Source organism: Hemitrygon akajei, chromosome 9 (assembly GCF_048418815.1).
Source record: "Hemitrygon akajei chromosome 9, sHemAka1.3, whole genome shotgun sequence".
Lineage (NCBI taxonomy): Eukaryota > Metazoa > Chordata > Chondrichthyes > Myliobatiformes > Dasyatidae > Hemitrygon > Hemitrygon akajei.
Window position 1 is genome coordinate 89,249,572 of NC_133132.1, and position 19,352 is coordinate 89,268,923.

The 19,352-nt window shown below is 43.1% G+C and overlaps 1 protein-coding gene across 9 annotated transcripts in view; it reads right to left on the minus strand.

Moving 5' to 3' along the window:
• Window positions 1-19,352, minus strand: part of adgrb3 (adhesion G protein-coupled receptor B3) — a 766,644-nt gene that overhangs the window by 85,070 nt on the left and 662,222 nt on the right. For 7 of the 9 annotated variants that reach the window (XM_073056508.1, XM_073056504.1, XM_073056505.1 and 4 more), the window contains 5 exons: window positions 14,919-14,985; window positions 12,326-12,411; window positions 11,924-12,022; window positions 11,392-11,563; window positions 299-394 (listed from right to left, as the gene is read on the minus strand). In XM_073056508.1, coding sequence (XP_072912609.1) covers window positions 299-394; window positions 11,392-11,563; window positions 11,924-12,022; window positions 12,326-12,411; window positions 14,919-14,985 — 520 coding nt within the window. The remainder of the gene's footprint in view (window positions 1-298; window positions 395-11,391; window positions 11,564-11,923; window positions 12,023-12,325; window positions 12,412-14,918; window positions 14,986-19,352) is intronic. The other 2 variants (XM_073056509.1, XM_073056506.1) reach the window with 1 other exon arrangement.

Consider the following 19,352-nt stretch of genomic DNA (forward strand, 5'->3'; position numbering starts at 1 on the left):
CGCTAACCACTACGCCACCATGGCTCATAATTTTACCCCATTCCACACATTGAAAAAGGAGGTAGTTTTACTTTGAAGGTCCATCTTCTGCTACACTGAATACAACAGAGCATAAAATTGCTTCACGGTAAAGAGGCACTGCTACTTGAATTAACTTGTGGGTCAGGTTAAAATTCTTGCCAACCTGGGTCTAGAACAGGTGTTCACAACCTGGACGCCTCGATTAATGGTAGGGGTCCATGGCATAAAAAAGGTTGGGAACCCCTGGCCTAGAATAAAGGAAGAAACTGGTACTAACCATAATCCGAGCATGACCATTTGGGAAAGTGCCAGCCGTATCCCCAGCTATCGGATCTTGGCAGTTCCTCAGACGACATCTAACGGCATCTTGAACCTATTCAGCAAAAAAGCAGCTGTAAATTGATGAGTAACCAGTAATGAACACTGAGCGTGCTGGAGGTTCAGTAAAGTTATTTTGTACTATAATTGATTTACATTCAATCTAACAGACATAGTAATGTTTAAGTTAGACGTTGCACCAATGTCATTTTACTGACAGTGCAAGAAACGGAGAAAAATGCATAGCTTGTATCATTCATATACACTCAGTGGCCACTTTATTAGGTACCCCCTGTACCTAATAAAGTTGCCACTGAGTGTATCATCGTGATCTTCTGCTGCTGTAGCCCATCTACTTCAACATTTGACATGTTGTGCATTCAGAGATGCTCTTCTGCACACCACTGTTGTAATGCGGGGTTATTTGAGTTACTGTCACCTTCCTGTCGGCTTGAACCTGTGAGGCCATTCTCACCTGAACTCTCTCATTAACAAGGCATTTTGGCCACTGCTGAACATCGTACAACTCTAGATCTAGACTGTTGTACTTGAAAATCCCAGGAGATCAGCTGTTTCTGAGATGCTCAAACTATCCTACCTGGCACCAACAATTATTCTATGGTCAAAGTTACTTGGATCACATTTCTTCCCCATCCTGGTGTGTGGTCTAAACAACAGAACCTCTTGACCGTGTCTGCATGCTCTGGTTGCTGCACTGAGTTGCTGTCACATGATTTTCTGATTAGGTATTTGTAGTAATGAGAAGGTATACAGGTATACCTAATAAATTGTACACTGAGTGTATTTCCATAGATTAAAGGAAATCACTTCAAAGCGGATTTGATCTACCTTCCCCGGACTAGATCTGATCTACCATCCTCAGACCAGATCTGATCTACCTTCCCCGGACCAGATCTGATAAACCTTCCCCAGACTAGATCTGATCTACCATCCCCGGACCAGGTCTGATAAACCTTCCCCGGACCAGATCTGATCTACCTTCCCCGGACCAGGTCTGATAAACCTTCCCCGGACCAGATCTGATCTACCTTCCCCGGACCAGATCTGATAAACCATCCCTGGACCAGATCTGATCTACCTTCCCTGGACCAGATCTGATAAACCTTCCCCGGAGCAGATCTGATCTACCTTCCCCGGACCAGATCTGATAAACCTTCCCCGGACCAGATCTGATAAACCTTCCCCGGACCAGATCTGATCTACCTTCCCCGGAGCAGATCTGATCTACCTTCCCCGGAGCAGATCTGATCTACCTTCCCCGGACCAGATCTGATCTACCTTCCCCGGACCAGATCTGATAAACCTTCCCCGGAGCAGATCTGATCTACCTTCCCCGGACCAGGTCTGATCTACCGTCCCCGGACCAGGTCTGATCTACCGTCCCCGGACCAGGTCTGATCTACCGTCCCCGGACCAGGTCTGATCTACCTTCCCTGGACCAGGTCTGATCTACCTTCCCCGGACCAGATCTGATCTACCTTCCCCAGACCAGGTCTGATCTACCTGTTCTGAAGCCCTTAAACCTTAAGCCTAAAAAAATCTGAATACTCTTCATTTTCGAATCTTCAATTGGAACTCAAGATCAGGAGGTTTTGCAGGTGTGTACACTATATTTTCTGTACTACTGTGTGTGCAGAAGCTTCCCAACATTAAACCCAAAAGATTTGGCTCAAATTATAAGGTCATTTTATAAGGTCATAAGCTTTTGGTATATTGGCCTTTATAAATCAGAGCACTGAGTATAGGAGTTGGGATGTAATGTTAAAATTGTACAAGGCATTGGTAAGGCCGAATTTGGAGTATTGTGTACAGTTCTGGTCACCGAATTATAGGAAAGATGTCAACAAATTAGAGAGAGTACAGAGAAGATTTACTAGAATGTTACCTGGGTTTCAGCACCTAAGTTACAGGGAAAGGTTGAACAAGTTAGGTCTTTATCCTTTGGAGCGTAGAAGATTGAGGGGGGACTTGATAGAGGTATTTAAAATTACTAGGGGGATAGATAGAGTTGATGTGGATAGGTTTTTTCCATTGAGAGTAGGGGAGATACAAACAAGAGGACATGAGTTGAGAATTAAGGGGCAAAAGTTTAGGGGTGACATGAGGGGGAACTTCTTTACTCAGAGTGGTAGCTGTGTGGAACAAGCTTCCGGTAGAAGTGGTAGAGGCAGGTTCGACTTCGTAATTTAAAAATAAATTGGATAGGTATATGGACAGGAAAGGAATGGAGGGCTGAGTGCAGGTCAGTGGGACTAGATGAGAGTAAGCGTTCGGCATGGACTAGAAGGGCCGAGATGGCCTGTTTCCATGCTGTAATTGTTATATGGTTATTTTACCTTGCTCTGGACTAGCCTAACAGAGAATTGAATTTCTCTCACAAATAGATGAACGTATGGTGGTTTAGTCAACTTTTCATGACTGTACAGCACAGATTTTGCATTGTGATGGGTCTATAAATATATTAATCGAAAAAGAAGCATATTATCTAAATGGTGAGAGATTGAGGTGTAAAGGGATTATGAAGAGGAATGAACCATCGACATTTCGGGCCAAAATCCTTCACTGGGACTGTCCCAAAGGGCCCTGGCTTGAAATATTGCCTGCTTATTCCTCTCCATAGATCCTGCTTGACCTGCTAAATTCGTCCAGTATTTTGTGTGTGTTGCTTTGGATTTCCAGCATCTGCAGTCTCTCTGTGTTTATATCCTATTACATGATTCAGACACGGTAGGTAATTAGGACAGCAAACAGAATGTTTATTGCTGTTGTTACTGAATGTAGAAGCAGGCAGGTTAAGCTCCACTTACACAGCACATTGGTGAGACGACATCTGGAGTGCTAATGACAGTGGGAGGGAAGTTATTGCGAAACAGCTTAAAGGACAGAATTAATCTACACACGTAAAGGCAAGCATAGTTCACGTGGCTTTACTAAGGGGAGATCAAGTGATCAGCATGAATGAGCTTTTGAAAAAGTAACAAATTATATTATATGACGAAACTATACTTGATGTAGTTCCTATGGACTTCAGTGAAGTCTTTGACAATATCCCACACAGAAAGCAAGTTCAAAAGGTTGAAGCTTGTGGCAAGTTGGAAAGTTGATTGGCTTGTAAAGAGAACACAAGAGTGATGGTGGAAGGTTAGTATTGTGATTGAATGTCTCTGACCAGGGATCAGTACTGGAACCCTTACTGTTTTTCATATGCAATATTGCAGAAGGCATAGGTTTAAGGTGAGGAGTAAATGGGTTGGAGGGAAACTGAGGAAAGTAATATCTCCTCCGTAGGGGAGTCTAGGATCTTGTGCTATGTTGGGTGGAGGGGTTGCGGTGATTACAGTTTATGGATAGTCACCCATTTAAAAAAAGAGTTGGGGATATTTTTCTTTCTCTGAATAACCTATGAACAATGGATTCTGAAGAGGTGGGGGAAGCAGAGCTTTTGAAAACTTTAAGGCAGGGATAGATAGATCTTTGATAAACAAGACAACAAGATGTTACCAGGATAGGTAAGAATGCAGAGTTGAAGTTATTAGCTATGAGCTTGTTTCATGGTGGAGCAGACTTGAAGGGTCGAATATCCTACTCTTGTTTCAGATTTGTATGTTTATATGCATTCTTTGCAATCTGATCTCTAGATCAGTGAATTTCCAATGAAATGTTAAACTGAGTTACAGCTGAAAGATCCCATGGGGTTATTTCAAAACTGTCAAGGTGATGTTCTAAGTAACAAGACCAGATAGAGATTGTTGCTTGATAAATCCATGTGGATAATGCGCCCTTGTTACAAACAATTTGATGATGTGTTTTCTAGGTAACAACAGTAAGTATACATTACTGATTGTGAGTTCCTTTGGTCTGTCCAAGGAGGACAGAACTGTGTTTCTGATAGTTTGAGAGTTGTGTTTTGCATTTCAGATCCTGGTTAGCCATATTATTACACCACAGAAAGCACTCTATCTGGATGTTGTATCCAGAGATACTGGCCACGTGACAGACGCACTGCCACCTGGCTGGTCAGAGGACACACCACATACCAATCAACATTTGGTCCCTCCCAACTAATCAATGCACACCTAAATTATTGGTCACCTTAATTGGATTATCTCACCCAGCCCCATGCTATAAAAGGTGAGACGTACCTGGCTCGGTCTCTCTTACGGACTACCTCATTGAAGGTAAGTGCATTGATTTATGTTTGGGAAGGTCTATTGTTTGTCCTGGTAAGGGAGCTGCAGCTATCCAAGGTCAAGGGGGATAGCTGTCATAGTGCTTTTCCCTTGTTCTTTGTATGTGTAACTGTACCCTGTCCCAACACCGCTTTCTGTGTATTGTAGTTGTTTGTGTTGACCTGACTTCCCCTTGTAAATAAATTCCTTATTATTAAAACTGTGTGTGTCCAGGCCTCTACTGTTGAGACTCAAAGAACCAGTTATTTTCCATCACAACAGATGTATAACAGCTTGGTATGGCAACTGCTCTGCATGTGATCACAAGAAACTGCAGAGAGTTGTGGATGTAGCTCAGCACATCTCAGAATTCAGCTTTCCCTCCATGATGCTGTATGTACCTCACAGCCTCAGTAAAGTAAGCAGCATAATCAAGATCCCAGCCACCCCAGACGTTCTCCCTTCTTCCTCCCACTGGGCAGGAGATACAAAAGCCATCTATCAGAAGTGCTGCATATGCAGTGCCTCGAGCTTTGTTAAAGCTCCCTCCCATCCTTTCCAAGCAACACACATAAAATGCTGGAAGAAATCAGCAGGCCAGGCAGCATCTATGGAAAAAAGTACAGTCGATGTTTCAGGCCAAAATCTTTCGGCAAGACACCATCCTTTCCACGATCTCTTTGTCAGGCAGAAGTCACTGCAGCATAAGAACCAGAACTGCAAGGCAAGATAACAGCTTCTTTCCTGAGACTGTTAGACTTCTTAACACCCAACTCACACGTAAACCCTGTCTGAATGCCCTGCTTCCCCCTCACTCCACTCCCCAACTCACACGTAAACCATGTCTGAATGCCCTGCTTCCCCCTCACTCCACTCCCCAACTCACACGTAAACCATGTCTGAATGCCCTGCTTCCCCCTCACTCCACTCCCCAACTCACACGTAAACCATGTCTGAATGCCCTGCTTCCCCCTCACTCCACTCCCCAACTCACACGTAAACCATGTCTGAATGCCCTGCTTCCCCCTCACTCCACTCCCCAACTCACACGTAAACCATGTCTGAATGCCCTGCTTCCCCCTCACTCCACTCCCCAACTCACACGTAAACCATGTCTGAATGCCCTGCTTCCCCCTCACTCCACTCCCCAACTCACACGTAAACCATGTCTGAATGCCCTGCTTCCCCCTCACTCCACTCCCCAACTCACAGGTAAACCCTGTCTGAATGCCCTGCTTCCCCCTCACTCCACTCCCCAACTCACACGTAAACCATGTCTGAATGCCCTGCTTCCCCCTCACTCCACTCCCCAACTCACAGGTAAACCCTGTCTGAATGCCCTGCTTCCCCCTCTCTCCACTCCCCAACTCACACGTAAACCCTGTCTGAATGCCCTGCTTCCCCCTCTCTCCACTCCCCAACTCACAGGTAAACCCTGTCTGAATGCCCTGCTTCCCCCTCTCTCCACTCCCCAACTCACACGTAAACCCTGTCTGAATGCTCTGCTTCCCCCTCACTCCACTCCCCAACTCACAGGTAAACCCTGTCTGAATGCCCTGCTTCCCCCTCTCTCCACTCCCCAACTCACAGGTAAACCATGTCTGAATGCCCTGCTTCCCCCTCACTCCACTCCCCAACTCACAGGTAAACCATGTCTGAATGCCCTGCTTCCCCCTCACTCCACTCCCCAACTCACACGTAAACCATGTCTGAATGCCCTGCTTCCCCCTCACTCCACTCCCCAACTCACACGTAAACCATGTCTGAATGCCCTGCTTCCCCCTCACTCCACTCCCCAACTCACACGTAAACCATGTCTGAATGCCCTGCTTCCCCCTCACTCCACTCCCCAACTCACATGTAAACCATGTCTGAATGCCCTGCTTCCCCCTCACTCCACTCCCCAACTCACACGTAAACCCTGTCTGAATGCCCTGCTTCCCCCTCTCTCCACTCCCCAACTCACAGGTAAACCCTGTCTGAATGCCCTGCTTCCCCCTCACTCCACTCCCCAACTCACACGTAAACCCTGTCTGAATGCCCTGCTTCCCCCTCACTCCACTCCCCAACTCACACGTAAACCATGTCTGAATGCCCTGCTTCCCCCTCACTCCACTCCCCAACTCACACGTAAACCATGTCTGAATGCCCTGCTTCCCCCTCACTCCACTCCCCAACTCACAGGTAAACCCTGTCTGAATGCCCTGCTTCCCCCTCACTCCACTCCCCAACTCACACGTAAACCATGTCTGAATGCCCTGCTTCCCCCTCACTCCACTCCCCAACTCACACGTAAACCATGTCTGAATGCCCTGCTTCCCCCTCACTCCACTCCCCAACTCACACGTAAACCATGTCTGAATGCCCTGCTTCCCCCTCACTCCACTCCCCAACTCACACGTAAACCATGTCTGAATGCCCTGCTTCCCCCTCACTCCACTCCCCAACTCACAGGTAAACCCTGTCTGAATGCCCTGCTTCCCCCTCACTCCACTCCCCAACTCACAGGTAAACCCTGTCTGAATGCCCTGCTTCCCCCTCACTCCACTCCCCAACTCACACGTAAACCATGTCTGAATGCCCTGCTTCCCCCTCACTCCACTCCCCAACTCACAGGTAAACCCTGTCTGAATGCCCTGCTTCCCCCTCACTCCACTCCCCAACTCACACGTAAACCCTGTCTGAATGCCCTGCTTCCCCCTCTCTCCACTCCCCAACTCACACGTAAACCATGTCTGAATGCCCTGCTTCCCCCTCACTCCACTCCCCAACTCACACGTAAACCATGTCTGAATGCCCTGCTTCCCCCTCACTCCACTCCCCAACTCACACACTCACTGGTCACTTTTTAGCTTTTATTGCTGCTGTTTCACACATATATACGGCTGCTTGTTTCACTATAATAGTGCCAGTAATGTTATACAGTTTACATTAACATGCACCTCGCACTTTATGTCAACCTGTCAATCTTCAGGCCATGCCCTTCAGGGACCTGTGCTAATATTATTTTGTGACTGTATGTGATGGATCATAACTATATCACTCTGTGTGAACTGACAATCTACAATTATCATCTTGAACTTTATCATTTACCTCCACTGCAATTTTTCCGTGGCTTTTCCACTTTATTCTGCATTGTTATTGTTTTAACCTGTTCCACCTCAATGCAATGTGTAATGACTTTGATCCTGATGAACAGAATGCAAGACAAGCTTTTCACTGTACCGTGCTGAAAGTGACAATAACAAACCAATACCTGTACCACTGTCTATTCACTGCTAATGTTTTCATTCCAATTCCCTGCTTTGCCTGGCTAGGAGATGAGGTGGAAGGCAATTTAATTTACTTTCACTGTCCTCGCGGGGAGAAGCAGCAGCCACAACACAGCATAGATACAGGAGATGGAATTGCTTCCCCGTGTATTTTAACATCCCGGCAAGGGCAAATAGAAGGAGTGAATGTACTGCAGGTATCACCAACACAATGGGGTAGCACAGTAGCATAGCGGCTCGCCAGGGTTCAATTCCCACCGCTGTCTGTACAGAGTTTGTACTTTCTCCCCCATTATTACATTGAATTAACTCCGAGTGGAGTCATTGGGACGCTGTCGTAATGGCAGTTTTTAGCAAGCTTTCTTATTTTTGAGGTTGAGTTGCTAGCTCGATGCTCAACCCAGCACGGATGGAAAGCGTGCAAGGGAGCCGGCTGGATTCGAACTTGGGAGCCCTCGCTCCAAAGTCCGGCACTGATGCCACTACGCCACCAGCTGACAATGTACCTATCTAAGAGTCTCGTAGAAGGTCCTGTTGTATCTGCTTCTACCACCATCGGTGACAGTGCATTCCATGCACCCACCACTCTGTGATAAAATTACCTGACATCTCCTCAGTACCTACTTCTAAGTATCTTAAAACTATGCCCCCTCGTTTTTTTTCAGCCATTTCAGCCCTGGGAAGAAGCCTCTGACTATCCACAAGATGAATGCCTCTCATCATCTTGTACAATTCTATCAGGTCACCTCTCATCCTCTGTCGCACCAAGGAAAAAAGGCCAAGTTCACTCAACCCATTCTCATAAGGCATGCTCTCCAATCAAGGCAACATCCTTGTAAATCTTCCCTGCACTCTCTCTATAGTATACGCATCCTTCCTGTAGTGAGGTGACCAGAAATGAACACAGTACTCCAAGTGGGGTCTAACTAAGGTCTTATACAGCTGTAACATTACCTCATGGCTCTTGAACTCAATCCCATGGTTGATGAAGGTCAACACACCACATCTCAACAACACTCTCAACCTTTGCGGCAGCTTTGAGTGTCTTTTGGACATGGACCCCAAGATCTTGCTGATCCTCCACACTGCCAAGAGTCTTACCATTAATATTATATTCTGTCTTCAAATGTGACCTACCGAAATGAACCACTTCACATTTATTTGGGTTGAACTCCATCTGCCACTTCACAGCCCAGTTCTGGTCACTGCCTTCAATGCAGAATACGAACTATCTCCAACCATCCTTTGTCTTCTGTGGGCAATCCAATTATGAATCCACAGAGCAAGGTCTCCTTGGATTCCATGTTTCATTACTTCCTGAATGAGCCTCGCGTGGGGAACCTTGCAAAATCCATATAAAATCAAATGCCTTACTGAAATCCATGTACACTGCATCCACTGCTCTACCTTCACCAATGTGTTTTGTTACATCCTCAGTGAATTCAATCAGGCTCGACCTGCCCTTGAAAAAGCCATGCTGACTATCCTTAATCAGATTATGTCTCTCCAAACACTCATAAACCTGCCTCTCAGGATGTTCTCCAACAATTTAGATAGAGATAGATAGATAGATAGATAGATACTTTATTCATCCCCATGGGGAAATTCAACTTTTTTTCCAATGTCCCATACACTTGTTGTAGCAAAACTAATTACATACAATACTTAACTCAGTAAAAAAATATGATATGCATCTAAATCACCGTCTCAAAAAGCATTAATAATAGCTTTTAAAAAGTTCTTAAGTCCTGGCGGTAGAATTGTAAAGCCTAATGGCATTGGGGAGTATTGACCTCTTCATCCTGTCTGAGGAGCATTGCATCGATAGTAACCTGTCACTGAAACTGCTTCTCTGTCTCTGGATGGTGCTATGTAGAGGATGTTCAGAGTTATCCATAATTGACCGTAGCCTACTCAGCGCCCTTCGCTCAGCTACCGATGTTAAACTCTCGAGTACTTTGCCCACGACAGAGCCCGCCTTCCTTACCAGCTTATTAAGACGTGAGGCGTCCCTCTTCTTAATGCTTCCTCCCCAACACGCCACCACCAATTTGCTCACTACTGAAGTAAGACTCACTCGTCTATAACTTCCTGGGTTAACTTTACTCCCTTTCTTGAACAAGGGAACAACATGCACAACCTTCCAATCCACTGGTACTTCTCCCATCCCTAATGATGATGCGAAGATCATCACCAGAGGTTCAACAATCTCCTCCCCCGTTTTGCACAGTAGCCTGGGGTATATCTTGACCGGTCCCGGTGACTTATCTAAGTTAATACTTTTCATAAGCTCCAGCACATCCTCTTTCTTAATGTCTATACACGCAAGCATTTCAGTCCGCTGTAAGTCATACCCATAATTGCCAAGGTCCTTTTCACTGGTGAATACCGACGCAAACCATTCATTAAATACCTCCGTTACCCCCTCCGACTCCATGCACGTTTCCACTCTCGCTCCCAATTGGTCCTATTGTCACACAGCTCATCCTCTTGCTCTTCACATACTTGTAAAATGCCTTAACATTTTCCTTAATTCTGCTCACCAAGGCCTTCTCCTGGCCTTCCAGCTCTCCTAATTTCATTCCTGAGCTCCTTCCAGGCACCCTTGTAATCTTCTAGAGCTCTAGCGGTATCTAATTTCTTGAACCTTCTGTAACCTTTTATTTTCTTCTTAACTAGACTTTCCACATCCTTGGTACACCATAGTTCTTTAACCCTACCATCCTTTCCCTGCCTCAATGGAACATACCTATGCAGAATGCCATGCAAATGTTCCCTGAACATTTGCACATTTCTGCCATGCATCTCCCTGAGAACATCTGCTCCCAATTTATATTCCCAAGTTCCTGCCTAATAGCATCATATTCCCCACCCCAATATATGTTCTCCCAAATTGTCTGCTCCTATCCCTCTCCAGCACTATGGTAAAGGAGATGAAGAGTTAATGTGGTGTATCTCTAAATAAATAAAATAAAAAAGCAAACCTTACAGTCCGAGTGATTGGATCAAACAAATGCCTATTCCACCATTCCATCAGATCATGGTGAATTGTTTACCTCAGTGGTTTCCCTTCTGGCACTTGTATTATTTGATTTTCTTTGTTCTCAGATGGATTTCATTTCTAATTTACTCACTGACCCTGCGTCAGATCCCTCAGGAGATATGAATGTCAAACACCACAATTCTCGGGCAAGACCAGCAATCTGCTCGCAGCTGGCAGGGTGAAAGTCAGGTGGGGCTGATTGTAGAAACTGGGTTTTAGCTATAATGGTACAAGCACAGTGAAGTAGGCCTCACATTCTTACTGTTCTTTCTCCACTGACTATTTTCCTACATTTATCATGTACCATGCAAGAATCATTACGAGAATGTGGCATGCAACCATTTAGTAGCATGGTGAATCGATTGATCCTCCTATGCTCTTGCACTGTAAGTTTGCCAGGTGTAATGTTACTAAATGACTCATTAAAATGTTTATTATATTATTCTGTTGTAGTTCATGGTCCACGCATACATACACACCTTATCACTCCTTGTTAGTTAACACCACATTTCAATGGTAGGGAGGTCAGCTCTAGCTGCCTGCTCACCTCTCTCCTCAGGATGCAGTGCACCATGACGATAACAAATCCTTGCAGTGAGTCAAACACGGCAAACAGGATCTGAAACAAGATGGATCGTTTGTCGGTCATTGCGAGAACTGCTGACATCCAGGTCAGCGCGAGGAGGGGCAACACCACACAGGAACTCCACAAAGATGCCCTGCATACAAACAGAAAGCTCATGAGAACAGGCAGTATGGAATTTGGACAGATGCTTGTGTTTTATGTTACAGATTTAGAGATAAAAATTAGCAATTTTCCGAAGATTTCATTCTGTACTTTACAGATATTTATATTCAATCCTTCTCTACACACACCTTCTTTTATATCTATCACCTTTTCAACAGTGACTCAAAATTAAACATTTATATATTTCCATAAAAAAATCTATGATTACCATAGTAACTGAGTTTAACTTTCTGGGCTGTATATATTTATAATGCTTTAAGTCTTTAATATGCACGCATACATATATATTATATATATAGATAGATACAGATTTAAAATGCTTGAGACTAACATGGCATTACTGGCAGTGGTGGCTGACAAGGCTGTCGTTGAAACAACTCCGCACTTGGAACATTTGAGGGTCAGGCCGCTATGGGGCTCACTCATCTGACTGGAACCAAATAAAAAATTCAACAAAAAAAAGAGAAAGATTGCAGCTTTAAAATAAAAGCATCCAGCACCCTCGGGTATTAAAAGAAAATAATATAAGAGTAAGAATTCTCCATGGTAAATATGATAATTACATTACACCACACTAGTAAGAAAGCCATGCAGAATCTGGATCAATGTCAAACACATTTAAATTAAGAGGTGAAATACTATGATGCAAGGTACATATTTTTTACAGTATCACAAGCAAGCACTTAGCATGAGCTTTTAAAATACAATGAATGTTTCAGCAGTCACCACCTACCCTCCTCTATGTTTTAGCTTTTTATCTAGGATTCCATCTCTTGACACGAGTTTATTAAAAACTAAAATGCCGATCACCATGTTGACCTATGAAAGAAGAAATGCTTTTTGTCATCTTTATGCTGAGTGGACCATAACACTCATCACTGTTTCCTCACAGATCTATGATCTTTAACCTCTTAGACCATTACAGCTGCTTTTTTTTCCCACCAAACTTGCAGCAAAGCAATGAACGACCATTCGGTTCCAGTTTCAAAGTTTTGTTTTCCTTTTCCCTCTTTCATCACACTGCGCCTCCACAGGCACCAGTTACTTCTTGTTTGATTTGCAACATTTGGGAGCATTGTTAGGAAACTCTGAGAAGAGAGTGGACCATTGGCTTACAGATCTTCTTGCTTGAATTGGACCCCTGTTCTTATCCTCAACATTTAGTCTCCTCTCTCCCCATAACAGAGCACCTGCAGTATTGGTATTCTACAACTCTTCAGATTTACTTAGGTACTCCTCACTGGCCCTCGAAACTCCCACAGTGAAGAGTTCTAGCTCAGTTCTATGGGGGTTAACACTATTAATTTGAACTATCCTTTCAAGGCACACACCTTTGGAAACATTGGATACTGCTCCATTGATCTTCATGAAATTACTCATCTAATAGCACTGATATACCATTGTGAACTCAGTCAAATCATAAGTGAGCTTTATCCATAATAGCTGGCTATACACTTTACTTCAGCGGTCAAATCTTATCCTTCGACTTACATGCTAAATGGTTATGCATAGAACAAAATTACTAAGGCAAGATGTGTACTGTGTTTCCAGTATGATTCTAATGTTCCACTGATCAGGCAAGATCAGGTTGACTATTGACAAAATACACTTAGTAATAACAACTAGATAGCAGATTTTATATTAAATAGCTGACAATTAATCTAGTACTGTGAGTAGAAAAGATGTTTTGTTAGCACATTGCAGAGGTACATTTTTAAAAGTGACATTAGCCATCCTCCATTGTAGTTAATCCCAAGTCTGCTTTGACTTTGTTTCCTATGGAGATGGGGATCATTCTTTCTACTGTATAATCCGTATGCACACTGGTCTAGATGTTGCCCTTGAGCCAGAGTCCAACACATGGTTTATATTGGGATAGGGCCTTTAACCTAGTTGGGAGTTGACTATAGAGTACAGCTAGACCCTTCTCTAGCTAATGCTATTCCCAGTGCAATCACTGCAGTACATCACCTGGAATAATTTTGGACCCTTAGACCATTAACACAGTTAAAATTTCATTGTGAAAGTCAAATTAACTACTTGTGCATGCTTCAATTGAGATTGGAGCTGGTAACCACCTGAATAAAACCAGCATTCCATAGTTATTTTACATAATCCAACACGTGTGTGCTTGAAGGGATCAATGGTAAAACCAGACCCCAAGGAAGAGTTGATGCCTTTGTAAGTGAATAATAAAATCATTACCATTGTAGCTTAATATGATTCATTTGCACCATTTTCCTCAGTATAATTAGGGATGTGATAATGTGTCCCTTCCAGTAATGCTGTCTCCATAAGACAAGAAACGATCTCTGAATACCTGGGAGGTATCATAAGATGCTTAAATACAGAATCACATCATTTTCCAACCACAGCTTTGGTTTCCTTGGGCACTCATGAGCAAGGTGGACATGTTTCCTGCTTCACTTCGTTGAGTGCTCAGAAAGACATTCCATTCTTGCAAACATTGCAAAGTGCTCCTTGCAAAGGTTGAAACAGTAAGCATTGGTTTAAGTACCAACAGTCCGTTAGATGATGACAGCAGCTGTTCCCACCTGACATCCACAGAAGTGCATGTCAAATACAGGGTATTTGCCGTGATCTGGAGGGATTCCAATCTTCCAAGATGGCTGCTGCCAGGGAAACACTGTCTTCCTCACAACTCTGTCAAAGCTCCACTGACGACCTTAAGTAGCCAGTGATATTTAAAAATAAATGCCAGTTGCAAGTCTGTTTCTTTGACTTTACATGGTAGGTCATTGCGGATATGGATAGACCTAGTAAATACCCCGTGGATTCCCTACATGTTGTGCTCTCTGGTGGGAGGCACCCTGATTCTGTAATGCAAACATATAATGCCAATAATACATGGAGAAAGAGAAAAATAGTTAATGTTCCAGGATTTTGATCTTAAACATTGACTCTCTTTTTCTATCCATAGATGCTGCTTAACCTGTTGGGAGTTTTTTAGGCAATTCTTTGTTTTTATTGCAGATTTTTATCATCTGTAATATTTTTCTGTAAGCACCATGGATGTCTCTGCTGTATGGGGCTGGCTGTGATGGCAGTGTGAGCACTGAAGGTGTCTCCCCACCTAGAGTGGAGACCTATTAAACTTAGGCAGACATTTTAGGATGGATTCCTTTGGTTTGAAAGAGCTAAAGAAAAACAAGATATTAATCACATAAACAGAAACAAAACACATTGTACTGTCAAATTAATCACTTTATGAAATACCAACTCATGCAATGATCAGATTGCTTCAATGGGGCTTTAAGTGGGATGTGCAAGATTTAATGATAGGAGCGCATGCATATTTGTTTTACCAGAACAACAGCTGCTGCAGGTCCAACAAATGCATACAAAAGGCCTCCCTCCAGTGACAGCCAGCAGCTGTGAACATAAAAATAATAACCACACATTAAAGTTAGAAGTATACATTAAATTAATCATCAGTAGGCAAATTTAAGAGCAGACAGACTCTCAAGCAGTGAGAATTTAATGCCAATGAAATTCCAGCATTCAACATCTATGGGCAGTGTTATTAAAAACAGGCTCAAGAATGTCCTAACATGAGGGAGGCATAAGTTTAAGGCAATTGGTGGAAAGTATAGGGATGACGTCAGAGTTAAGTTCTTTACACACACAGTAATGGTGTGCAGAAAACCCTTCTGGGGATGGTGTAGAGGCAGCTACATTAGGGGCTTTTAAGAAGCTCTTAGATAGGCACATGGTAGAAAAATGGCAGGTTATGGAGGAGGGAAGGGTTAGATTGATTTCAAAGTAGGTTAAAACATTGTGGGCTGTAGGGCTTGCATTGTGTTGTAATGTTCTATGCTCTGGATAAATCTCACGCCAGAAATTAAAACATGAGAATATCTGAGTTCTTCCAGGACCAAGCCAACTTTCATCCCACAAACAAAACAAAATATAACCAGTAAAAGGTGAATTAGCTTCCTATCGCCTCCCTGCTGCTCAACATGGAGCTCTGGCACAATGGGTGTTTTCACTGATAAGTCATAGACCAAAGGCCTGTTGATGCCTTGCTGTGTGCACTGCACAGGAATATTTACCATGCTTTTAACTTGCTGACTGAGAGCAGCCTGAAGGACCATCTCTCTGTTTTTAATATTGATTTCCATGCCAGCATTCATTGCCCATCCCTAAATGCACAAGAGAAAATGGTGGTAACAGCTACACTGTTGAACTGCTGTAGTTCTTCAGGAGTAATTTAATCATTTTTTTCCACTAATCATAAATATCACTTGTCTGTCCACTCTTATGTTATCATCATATTGACAATTCTTATTTGATATGCAAGGAAAAAAATCCTATTTATCCATCTTTTTATAATTTCTGCCCACTCAGGACCTTTAAATCTCTAACTACCCAATAGATGCTGCCTGACCCATTGATTTCCTCTAGTATTTCGTGTATGCTGATCCTGATTTCCAGCTTCTGCAGTCACTCTTCTGTCTCTTTTTAAAAAATTAACCAATTACTCAGCTACAAGCTATGGATCTGTAGTTTTCAATATAGGTACCTCTCCATTGGGATTATGTGCAATCCAATCTAGCATCTCCTAATGGTGATATTAATACTGTACGTATTCCACTCTTGCTTACCAAATAATTCTGAAACACAGCCAATGTTACCACAGAGCTTGATTGTATGAAAGAAGAGCTTTTCTGGGTGAAGCGTCAAGGAACAATCTTTGATGAATGTGAAAAAGACACAGCAAGGAGCTACTGAGCCAACCCATAGGCAGAAAATGGTAGTAAAAATTCAGGTTTTAGCAGGGAAAAGACAAATTAGTTCATGTTACTTTGGGGAAGTTCTACAATCCAGCAATCCTGACGGGGAGGGGAAAATATCTCGTTTGCTCACCAGTACCTTTTGATGAGACAGTCACACTGTTCCGAGCTTGATGATGGGAAGAATACCAGATGGAAAGAGTAAAGGATTCAATTATAGGATCTAAACCTCCTTGAAAGATCCCCACTGACATACGGGAATCTCTGGCCTATCACTACTCAAGAGGAGAAAGTGCATTTGGGATGACATTGGGAACACTGAGTCCATGCATTGGCATCGCACAGAATCCCTATGGAAGCAGTGAAACTAGTGCTTCATCTCACAATTTACCCATCTACCCCTTTCCTACCCCTCTGGGCACCATCTGCCTCATCTATGAGAGAAAATGAGCCCCACAATAGCCTCACCAGTTACCATTAGTTTCAACTTTACTGGGTGGAAGCAAGTCACCCTTGATCCCAATGCCTGAGATGTCGACTTTCTGTTGAGATGCAGATGGCTCTTTAAGTTTAGACTTAAAATTGCTTAAAGCTAATTAATAGCACTGAATAGGGCTGTAGTTTACTCAAGGAAATCTGATTATTGATCCACACAAATAAATGCTTTAATGATTCACTAATTTTGGCTAAATCCTCTCATATGTAAATGCACTTGTAAATAAACCTGATTCTCATTGTAAAGTACAAAACATTTGAGTTATAAGAAAATGCATCTCAGGGTGGTATATCTACTTTGATAATAAATTTATTTTGAACTTTGATATCTATGGGGTGCTGTTTGCTTCTGAGCTTGAGTGAAGTTTACGTGGCCATGGAGGTGTCGTCCAAGTTAATTATCACGGATCAGTTTTCACACATTAGCCATACTTACAGTATTTTGTAAAAATGGGTGAGGGAGGCAGGGGGTGGGGGTTAGCTTAAAAGAAAGTGTTGGGAGCTTGGCTACGGATCTCTAAGCCACTCTCAGACTCCTCAGTGATGCCTGCTAACTTTGCATGGAGATCCATGCTGCATCAAACATTCCACAGGGACAGTGCAATGGAAATCTTACCTTTAGCCATTCCTGCTCCTTCCAGTTTGAATTGCAAAAACCTAGCTTACAAAAAAAATCTGGAAATGTTGAGAGCTACCTATGTTTCCTCTCTGGATCAATAGTCCATTGGAAAAACTGTAGAATGTAGTCTCCATTTTGTTGGTAATCAGCAGATTGCCTTCAAAATGAACAGGACTTTATTCCTTGATAGGACATGGTCATTGCTGGCAAGGCTGGCACTTAGGGCCCAACTAAAAAAGCCCTTGTATGGTTATTGGGAAAAGTTTAATAGAACAGTTTCACTTTGCATACTTAAGAAACTCTCATCATTGTTGGGGAAGAAGTGCCAGGATTTACAAACAGCAATATTTTTCCAAGTCAGGATTGTGAGACTCACTGGATAACTCGTGTACAATGAAATTCCATGCACTTCATCCTGGGTGATTGAAACTGCATATTGGGGAAATAAATGCTAATGAAGCACTTTTGATGAGCTGCTGCAGTACATTTTGTTGTTGGCACCTATGGTAGCCACTGGTATGAATTCTTAAGGTGGTAAATGGGGTGACAGTCAAGTGGGCTACTTTGTCCACTGTCCTGGATAATGCTGACCTTCTTGAGAAATGTCAGAGCTGCACTCATCAGGCAAGTGGGAAGTATTCCATCACACTCTGTGTAGATGATTGAATGTTTTTTTGTGTATCAGAAAATTAATGACTCATCGTAGAATACCTAGCCTTTGAATTGCTCTTATGGTGACAGTAACTCTGTGGCTTGTCCACTGCTGAGTTTCTAACCAGTGACAACTCTCAGAATATTCACTGTGGGGACCTGACAAAAGTAATCATATTGAATGTCAGGAACAAGTGATTTTACTCACTTGTTGGAGATGATCATTGATTAGAACCTGTGTGACATGAATGTCGCTAGTCACTTACCAACCCACATGACTTTGGGTTCTGTCGTACTCAGGTATGGGCTGTTTCACTTGCTGAGCAACTGAATAGAAATGTATATTGCGCAATTGTCAATGAGTATCATCAATTCTGACCTTCTGATGGAAGGAGGGTCATTGATGAAGCAGCTGAAAATGGTTGGGCCTAGGATGCTGCCTTATGGAACTTCTGCCATGATGTCCTGGGATAATTGACTTCAAACTTCAAAGATGAATTTTTGTTCTCCCAACTTACCTTGCATTTTATGTGTTTACCTGCACTGCACCTCCTCTGTATTGTTACACTACATTCTGCATTGTAATTTCATTTTACTGCTTTGTTACCTTTATGTAACCAGAGTGTTAGAGCACATAGTAAGTTGGAGGAGGATAAAGGTCATGTGAGGACTGCATGTATAGATAGAAATCAAAAGTTTGTACATGATAGAAATGTCCTCAGGTGCATTTATTTCAATGTAAGGAGTATTGTAGGTAAGGCAGATGAGCTTAGGGCATGGATTGGCTTGTGGGATTACGGCATTATTGCTTTGCTATTAGTGTGACTTGGTTGCAGGAGGGGCAGGATTGGCAGCTTAATGTTCCGGGGTTCTGTTGTTTCGGACGTGATAGAGGGGGAGGATGAAAGGGGGAGGAGTGGCATTACAGGGAAAATATCACAGCTGTGCCTAGACAGGACAGCCCAGAGGGCTTGTCTACAGATGCCATATGGATGAGCTGAGGAACGGGAAAAGTGTGACCACACTAATAGGGTTGTATTATAGACCGCCCAATAGTCAGAGAGAATTGGAGGAGCAAATCTGTAGAGAGATAGCAGACAGATGTAAGAAACAGAAAGTTATAATAGTAGGGGATTTTAACTTTCCACATATTGACTGAGACTCCCACACTGTGAAAGGGCTAGATGGCTTGGAGTTTGTCAAATGTGTTCAGGAAAGTTTTCTAAATCAATATATAGAGG